Raw genomic sequence first — 9,866 nt, 5'->3', positions numbered from 1 at the left:
CTTACTTTAATTCCATCCTGACTGCACCCTCCCCCCTCAACTGTAAACATACACTGAGGAGAGAGGTAAGTCAAGGACAGGACAAAGAATAGAGCAAGGCTGAGCCATTAGGTCAGTGACAGAATGAATCTCAGTTAAGGTCTATTTTACCTAATATTTGGTAATGTTTCTTAAAAGCTGAAAATATTTCATGACTTATTTTTTAGGCTGTGTCAAATTTTTCCTGACATCAAAATGATTGGATAAAGACATGTAGTCAATTGAACTCCACAGTAACACTGTAAGGTAAACAAAGTTTGCCACCTCTATTTTAAAGAGGAAAATAAGGAAATTTACCCTTCACTAGGCTGGGATTTTAAATTGTGGGACTTAATTTTTAAAAATGTAACCTACTGGGATAATAATGCTATGTTATTACTGCCAAGAAACAACTATTTATTTGTTTATTTACTTATTTGAATGGAGGAGGTAATTAGGTTTATTTACTTATTTATTTATTTAATGGAGGTACTGGGGATTGAACCCAGGATCTCCTGCTCTACCACCAAGCTATACTCTCCCCTCTGTTTGTTTTGAAGTAGGTGTTAGATCACAAGTACTCTTTAGATTCTTAAAGGAAGTATTTGAGTGATTTCCAAACTCAATGACCTCCAGAATGAGGGAGATGTTTGTTAGCTTGTTTGTTTATTTTTAGATTCTTGAAAGACTAACTTGCTTCTTAAAAAGCAGGGGTGCAGAAATCAAAGGCCTGATTGTGCTGAATTCTTCTCTTTGGTCATTTTTCAGGCTAGTTCCCAGCATGCCACAGTCCAAAGGAAAGGGTCCAAACTCTATTTAAAAATCAGAGACCAAACAGCTTACTCAGCACCCTGCTCACATTAGTGTTGCTTGTATTCATCATTTTAAAGTCTTTTGATAGCTTCTTTTATGCAATAATCTTAGGCTTCTGGGAATATTCTCAAAATATAGGAAGTACCTCCCTGACCTAGTAACGATGAAAAATCCTTTTCATGACTACTTCTTTTCTTCAAGGAATGCTGGAATAACGAAGCCCTTAGGCATAATTGAAGCCTAGGGAAGAATTTCACAGAAGTGCAGCTTTTTTTTTTTTTTTCTGTTTCGTTCTTTCTTTTGTTTCTGTTTTCGGTTTGTTTGTTTTTTGGTGGCAGTAGTGAAGAGGTAAAGGGGGAGAGGAGCTTTCTGTGGTGCAGAGGGGAAATTTTTTTTATTGAAACCAGCACTGCTGGTCACCTGCCCAGGACACAGACTAGGAGAGTGAGAGTGTGTTACAGCAATCTGACTATTTGAAAGAATGTTCCTTAATTTCCCAATTCAAAAGACTCCATAGAACTAAGACACAAATAAGAGCACCAAGTGACCCCTGGTGTGTTCACCCAAATCACAAAAGGCACGGCTCTTCTAAGAATATAAGAATTATATCTACCTTTTAGGTACAGAAGGTGGAATGGAAAGAAGGGCTTTTTTGGGAGAAGATATCTCAGAATAATCTTAAAGCAGAACCCCTTGTACAAGGTTATCTAGCTTTCCTTTACAAGTGCACGGGCAAAGAAGGCATTTGGTGCTTGAGGTAACGTTTACTTGGGAGGTTACGACAATGATGTCCATGCTTCCGGCATTCCAGGTGACCCTGAGCGCAGGAGCACCCCTAGGACTGCGGCACACAGAATACGCTAGCCGGTCTGTCGCCCCTCCTCCTTTCCATTACCGGGAGGGATTGGAGTAGCTTTGGAGTTGCTGACGCCATCCCCTCCCGCCTCTGGCTCCCAGGGAGCATGCGCTTCCATCCTCACTTCCTCCCCAGGAGGGAGCGAGAATAAGGCGACGCCCTAGCGGACCCGCTGCCCGCTCCGCGTCACAGGAACTTCAGCACCCACGGGGCGGACAGCGCTCTCCTCCACCTGAAGACCTGACGCGGGAGCCCTTGAGCTTTCCTAATCCCTTCACTCGGGAGCCCGGCACAGCTCCACCAGCCGCGGGTCCCCGCCACCTGCCCTCCCGGCGCCCGCCCTCCTAGCTCTTCCTGTTTTTACTCCTTTTCATTCATAACAAAAGCTACAGCCCCGGGAGCCCGGCGCCAGGCAGTTTCTGAAGCCAAGCGTGGAAGAATGGGGTTCCTTTGGACCGGCACTTGGATTCTGGTGTTGGTTCTCTACAGCAGCTCAGTTCAGGCTTTCCCCAAACCGGCAGGCAGCCAAGGTACGTAGACAGTTTTTTCCCCAATCTCCTTTTTATTTCTCCAGGAAAAAGGAAAGCTTCGTATAAACCGTGAGCTGTAAATCATTTTCTGATCATGTCGTATCCGTGCATATTGACAGAGAAATCAGTTCGAATTTAAAGGCTTAAGACAGATTACCCCCATTCACTTTTTAAACGATAGAGCAATAACATGGGTTGTTCTGAAAGATCTTATTTTGATATCGGAAAGGGGTGGCTTTTCCGCCTAGTCAGGTGGCTTTTTTTTTTTCCCTAGTCGCCTTACAGCCTTTCTTAGATCCTCTATTCATAGCATGTGCAATGTACGACGAAAAAGCTTTTAATGTGCCAATAATACCAATCCAAATTATGCTCTGCCTAGTTGAAAACAGCTGGTAAACCAAGTGTTAGAACTATTTTTTAGATTTCTGGTCAGAAAAAAAAAGCATTATTCGATTAACTCAGGAAACACCAGGATAACAAACAAAGCAACACTAATAATCATAGTTTTTGTATAATCTTGTTAATCTTTGTTAATATATGTATTTTTCACAGACTTCCAAAAATGTTTCTCTTGGTAACTTTCTTTTTTGGAGATGTTGTTTAATGAGACATATTGTGTCTTTCCAATACACAACTAAATTTGTATTTGTGTGTGTTTATTCTAGACAAGCCCCTACATAATAGAGAATTAAGTGCAGAAAGACCTTTGAATGAGCAGGTAGGTCAAAAGTAAAATTATAAATGCTATTTCATTTTAGTTTAATTATTATTTAATGTAATTATACTGTGACTTTTTAGCCATTTTGAATCCATAAACTTCAGGAGCTTACTAATCAACTGACCAAAAGATGGGAAATACAGTTTTGGCAACTTCTATATCCTGACAGTTATATAGAGAGAGTTCTGTATAATACTAAGAGCTAACTGCATAAGAAACAACCCAGTAGGCTCAACATCACATCCACTCTATAGTAAAATTTCTTAATTTATCAGAGATTTCTCTTTCACCGGTATTATTAGAGAAGGAAATTAGTATTTATGGACCATCTGCCCTTTATTTTATCTCATTTAATCCTTGTGACAATGCTTTGAGATAGAAGTTATTATCTACATTTTACAAACAAGAAAACTGAATCCCATGAAGATTATTTAGCTGTCATATTTGTTAAGTGGTAGAACAATGATTTAAATCCAGGTCTATCTCCTGTTTGTTTCACAGATTGCTGAAGCAGAAGCAGACAAGATTAAAAAAATATACCCTCCAGGTAATAAGAAATTATACTGATGTTAATTTAAACAATGTAGACTATGAGATTCTTAACTAAAATGGATGTCTTGGGCTTGGGGGCCTTTCTTCCAGAAAACAAGCCAGGTGAAAGCAATTATTCCTTTGTTGATAACTTGAACCTGCTAAAAGCAATAACAGAAAAGGAAAAAAATGAGAAAGAAAGGCAATCTGTAAAAAGCTCCCCAAATGATAATAAAGTGAACATGGAAGATGTTGACTCAACCAAGAATCGAAGACTGATTGATGATTATGATTCTACTAAGAGTGGACTGGATCATAAGTTTCAAGGTAAATGAGGGGAAAAAAACTTTTGCTAGCTATTTTCTCTAATTTGGAGTTTCAGAGAAAGTCTTTTATTTTAAAAACATCTCTTATACACTCACAATCCTTTATTAGTCAGGTCCAAAATTGAAATAAAGCTCAAACTTACTGATGATGTGGGAAGCTTCAGCTTCGCAGAAGCTCAGATTTTATTTTCTCTTGAAACGGTTCTTAACTGATGTTTAGAAAAAACTTAAATCTACTGTCTATATTTTATATTATTGAATTCATTTTGACATTCCAATGTATTTTAACTATTAGCACAAACAAAATATCATAATTATCAAATAATTAAATCAACAAAACACTCCACTCCCAAGGTGAAATATTCATTACTTCCTTTTCAGTGTTCTCTTTCTAGCTACATCTTTTCTCCCTAGATCATTCTAACCTCTCCATGGCTTCAGTTACCATCTATATCCTAATGTCCTATATCACTAGCCCAGACTTCTCTGAACTTTAGATCTGTATCTGTTTATCTACCTACTTAACCTCTTCCCTTGGAAGTCTCAGAAGCACCTCAAATTTAACACGAATAAAATTAAACTACTAATTTCTGTATACCTTGCAACTTAGCCCTCTTCAAGTGCTCCTTCTCTAGGAAAGGCACTACTACACATCCAGTTTTTCAAGGCAGAAATCTAGGACTCAAACTATTTCTTTTTTTTCCTTACCTCTCAAATTCTAATCCACCAGTCTTATCAATTTCACCTTCTATGAATCTCTCTGTTTTTTTCTCTATTCTCAATCACCAACATACTTTTTCAATTGTGTCTCACTTGAACTGCTGCAAAACCTTCTAATGACTCATCCAGCATTCACTCTGACCCTGTCCAACTTATTCTTCAGGTAGCAGCCATAGTGATCTTTTCAACACACAAATATAAGCATGTAACTCTTTTGCATAAAAACTGTTACTAGATTGCCATTTCTCTTGAGATAAAACCCCACATCCTTCATGTATGTGGCTTCTGCAGTCCTGCATAGACTGGTTCCTGTCTACTTTTCTAGGTTCATCTAGGACACAAAATCTGACAGAAACCTTGTTTCTTTCCTCCTTCCTTTACTTTCACTTAGTGCAGTTTGTAATTTTACATTCCTGAGTGTGACTGCTTATGCTTTATCTTTTTCTCCTAAACTGAAAACTCTGAGAACACAGACATTGTAGCCCCAGTGTCTGGATGCTCATGAGTTTATTGCATCAATTGATAAAAGAATAAATGAACACATAAAAGACTGCATAAAGGAATAAATAAACTATTGTACCTAGGCATTGTGGTCTTCCTCAAACACTCTGAATTGACCATTTGATTTCATAAAGTTTTTAAAAAATAGTCTAGTATTTGTCTTTTTGGTCAAATGAGTTACACATGCAGGCACAGGCACATCTGTTCGTAATCTGATCACAAACTCGAGCAATTTGTTTTTAAATCGTTCAACATTTTATTACCATCCCAGATAGGTTCAGAACTACTAAGTGCTAGTCCTGGTGGTCTAGGTTTACCCTAGGAGTCATTTTAAGTCCACCTGAGTATATAGAAAAGACTCTTGGAGAGAATGATATATGAGTGAATCCTCTTATACCCTGATAATCCTGGGACCACCTCAGAGGCATGTGGACTTACATTCCAGAAGGAAGGTGAAGGGGCTGAACTTTTGCAGGGGGGCTTTTACACCTTTAGTAAACCTCTAAATGGGCTGTGCCATAGGGCTCATCAATTCTCCTTCTCTACTGTATGTGTCATTCAGGATTTTTCTAAGTTTTTTTTAGGAAATACTGCTTAGGGGCTTCTGTGTGCATTAACTGAATAAATATTCATTGAGCAATTACTATGTATCAGACTATGAGCTAGACAGTAAGCTTTGTGTGGTTAGGGACCATGTGCGGTTAAGGACCATGCCTAAACTATTTATCACTGTTTCCAGTTCTGGTCCATATTATGATTTTAATAAAAATGTGTTGAACAAGTAAATGATTACTGTATTAGATGCTGGAGATTCAAAACATAACTGGAACAAAACATAAGTAGAAGAGGGCCCTTTTACATCCACTTAGAATGTTATAGCTGCTTGAAAAAGTTATAAATGTTGAACTCATGCTTGGCTTCCTTCTGAGGTCTATGTGGGAGGGTGAAATAGGATCAGTAGAGAAGTCATTCTGAGTAACTCCGTCCCTTTTAGAGGAACAGGGGAAATCCCGAGAAGGTAAGGAGTAGTGCCATGTGTTCAACTATTTTTTTATTAATACAATTTTCTTATTTTTTATTATCTCTATGTCTCTAGCTATGTACCCTTTTCATTTTTTTTAAATCAAAGTATAGTTGATTTACAATGTTGTGTTAGTTTCAGGTGTACAGCAAAGGGATTTGTTACATAAATGTATAATATATATTCTTTTTCAGATTCTTTTCCATTATGGATTATTACAAGACATTAAGTATAGTTCCCTGTGTTATACAGTAGGTCCTTGTGGGTTATCTTTTATATATATTAGTGTCTATATTCAAGTGCTCAACTATTAACCCCATTGAGCAAAGCTCTGCCAGGGGAGGCTTAAGTTCCTGGCTCAAGAGAATACAGCAGTGCAGCAGAGGAAAGGGGCCATTTCTTCAGGATGTTGCTCATGTTCAACTGAAAAACAGTCATCTCAGTTATTTTCCAGCCTCAGTCATCAAACACTGTTCTTCCTTTTTCAGATCCTCAGGGATAAGTGGGCAGGGAAATAAATTCTTCCACCTCTACACAGACCCGGGCAATTTCTACTCCATGTATTCCCAAGAGTCTGATTCGCAGCCTGCAAATGGAGAAATCAGACCTAAAGGGTAGTGAGTCTCTGCTGCTGACAAAATGGATGATGGACCCAGTTTTCAGTCAGCCAGGAGGGGAAGTGACTTCACTGGGTTTTTCTAGGAGACTGTTCTGCTAATTAGTCCTTCTGATACGCAGGACTCAAAAGGCTCACAGCTCATGGGTTGGCCAACAGCTCAGCAATAATACACTATCAAAGAACGTCCAGCCTTCTGTGTATAATCTCCCTACTCATTTTCCTAAGCTTCTTTCCAAACAACAAGAAGGCGATATTCTGCCTGAGGCTGCATATACTTCCATCTTCATAGAGTCTGGGAAAAGGCAATGAATCCCCAGGAGCCATAGAAGAAAAGGACAGAATCAGAATAGAAATATGGACTAGGTTGTTCTTTCTTTGAGTGAATATGGTCAGAATTACTCGGGCAGAATTGGGCTAGGGAGTCAATGTCTATTTTCTCCAGAAGGTAACTACAGTTCCTTTATTTCAGGAAATAAAGAAATCCACTGTCCATAATAATAAAGCTACATTAACTTTCATATAATACTTTGCAATTCAAAAGGTGCTTTTACATCTTATTTTATCTGATCCCGTGAAATACTCTTATTACCTGCTGTTACAGTGGTCCAAGGATACATAGATAACAAGAGGGATCACTGGAGCTAAATTTCTGATCTTTCCAAGCTGCCGAGAGGTGACAGGGGGAGTTAAGTGCCTTGTAAACTTGCACCTATGAATATACTGTTCCATGGGGTATAGATTGGAAAAAGACCAATTGATTCCTGGAAGTGCTCTATGGACATGGTGCAATGCTTCCTTTCCCTCAGGATGGGTCTTTGCTTTAGTCTGAAGTAGGGCTGCCAAATGTATTCCCAGGAAAGAAGAGGAGACCAGGAGACATATCTGCCAGCTTCTCTGCAGAGATTTGCATACATTTACATATTGCTTTGTGCAAATCTGTTATCACATTTTCAAAGTTTTAATTCCAGGCACATAAAACAAGTTTCTTATTCTCTGGAGAAAGAGGCTTGTCATATTAAGCTGCCTTACACAAATACGCTCTGAAACATGTTCATTTACAAGTAAACATTTATTCCAGGGAAGTCATAAAGTCTTCAGTACATACTCTCTGATTCTGAGTGTGAGGCAGGTTTTCCCACCCTCAGCCCAGGAATTTGCCTAAAAAGGGAGTACATGCACAGATAATATCAATCTACAACTTGGATGGAAATGGAATATCAAATTATATATTATGCAGAAGGGTGCTTTGAACAGTATGGCATACTATCTAAATGTGGCATATTATAAAAATTAAAACTATAATATTGTTTGTATTAGTGCTAAAAATGGAGAGGTCTTTTGTGTTGGCTTCAGATTTTTCTCTTATAATCACATAAGAGGCTTTCAGAATTTCCATCATCATCCTAGGTTCTTAACTTGAAGTCAAATTCTATTTCAAACTGAGAGTTTATGTGGACCAAGCACCACCTCAAATATATTCCAAACATATCTGAGTGTGTAAGAACAAGCTATAGATCATAAATCTAATATCTAAGGAATATGTCTGTGATCACCATGATGTGAAATTGTGATTGCTCTGTCTAGATGATCCAGACGGCCTTCATCAACTAGATGGAACTCCTTTAACTGCTGAGGACATTGTCCAGAAAATTGCTACAAGGATTTATGAAGAAAATGACAGAGGAGTATTTGACAAGATCGTTTCTAAACTGCTGAATCTTGGCCTAGTAAGTCATATGCATGTGAATAAACCAAATTCTTAGTACAGTTTGGAATATGCTCTGAAGTCAAGCCACTTCATTCAAATGGCTGAATGTTTATATAATGCATCTACTTTATACTCAGCATCGTAGGTTTGGAGGACAAGTAAGGCACCATTCTTTCCCTCTAAGAATTTATAGTTTATCAGAGGCACTAGTCAGGTATACACATGCTCATAATGCAAGTTGCGTGGGAACTATCAGAGTGGTCCAGCATGCCGGAGGACGGATTATATCCAGTGGAACAATAAGGAAAACTTCAGTGAAGGAGGTGTTTGAAGTGAACTTAGAAGAATGGTTAGGATTTAAGTAAAAGAAACATGAGAGGGGAGAAGGAAATAAGATGGGCAAAACCATGCAATGATTGGGAAACTCTAAGCAATCCAACCTGACCCTGCCTCACTTTAGCTCCCCGGCCTTAAGACAGACCTGGCAGGCTTTAGGAGGGCATAGAATTTGCAGGTTTCAAAGGTTACCTGCGCATGACCTGCAGCTAAGGGTTGAGAAACAACTTTTGTTTCTCAGAGTGAGTATTCTGTGGGTTCCAACAGACAGGACTGACCACCTCCAGAGTGGGGCCAAAGACACTTCCCTGGAGTGCTGGGCAGTCACTTGGATAGCTGGCATGTAGTAGAGGTATAAACACAGGTTGTTCAGAAGAAGGACCAGAGCATCTCTTCTAAAAATATGTGTTCAACTAAAGAGTTTCATCTAGATTTTTTTAATCACAAGAATGGAAATAACCACTCCATATATTTTGACTCTTTATAACAGATCACAGAAAGCCAGGCACAGACACTGGAAGATGAAGTTGCAGAGGTTTTACAAAAATTGATCTCTCAGGAAGCCAACAATTATGAAGAGGAACCCAGTAAAGCAACAAGCAGCTCTGAGAGTCAGGCTGGAAAAATACCGGAGAAAGTGGTATGTATATGTGAATGTATATGCATGTGTTATGTTTGTGTGTATATGCATGCGCAGGGATGTGTGTGTGCGTGTATACTTGTATTTGTATATAATTAATGCAATCTGCATATAATTAATACCTCAGTTGGTGCCAAAGAAGATTTGGGATATGTGTTGTTTTTAACCTACTTAAAATACATATTCATGAAATGCCAATAAGTTAAAAGATATAAATGAACTCTACTTTGAAAATAATGTAAAGACTCATGTTTTATTATATTACATAGTAAAGATTAGGCCTTATACCCCAAAGTAAAATAACACATAATATTACAGGAAATGGTTATTTCACATAACAATTTGTATAATTCCAGTGCTCTGGAATCAAGTATTTCACAGCTCTTTTGGTATCCAACTTCTGTTCACAGCGGATGTCAGCATCTGCTCACAAAACCCCAAAAAAGAAACTTGGCTTGGTTTGATCCTTTAACACATCAGCTTTTATATTCCCCAGAGTCAGTTGCCTGCTGCTGCCTCTCTGTCTATC

General features: G+C 38.5%; 1 protein-coding gene across 1 annotated transcript in view; it reads left to right on the top strand.

The window, feature by feature from the left end:
* The first annotated feature begins 1,772 nt into the window (after positions 1-1,772).
* SCG3 (secretogranin III) overlaps positions 1,773-9,866 on the top strand; it is a 33,847-nt gene continuing 25,753 nt past the window's right edge. The window contains exons 1-6 of the mRNA XM_006177842.3: positions 1,773-2,217; positions 2,883-2,935; positions 3,437-3,482; positions 3,578-3,793; positions 8,238-8,380; positions 9,188-9,337. Of these exons, the coding sequence (XP_006177904.1) occupies positions 2,127-2,217; positions 2,883-2,935; positions 3,437-3,482; positions 3,578-3,793; positions 8,238-8,380; positions 9,188-9,337 (699 nt within the window). The 5' untranslated portion in view covers positions 1,773-2,126. The remainder of the gene's footprint in view (positions 2,218-2,882; positions 2,936-3,436; positions 3,483-3,577; positions 3,794-8,237; positions 8,381-9,187; positions 9,338-9,866) is intronic.

Source organism: Camelus ferus, chromosome 6 (assembly GCF_009834535.1).
Source record: "Camelus ferus isolate YT-003-E chromosome 6, BCGSAC_Cfer_1.0, whole genome shotgun sequence".
Lineage (NCBI taxonomy): Eukaryota > Metazoa > Chordata > Mammalia > Artiodactyla > Camelidae > Camelus > Camelus ferus.
Note: the sequence above shows the minus strand (reverse complement) of the source record. Positions and strands in the feature narration are given on the sequence as shown.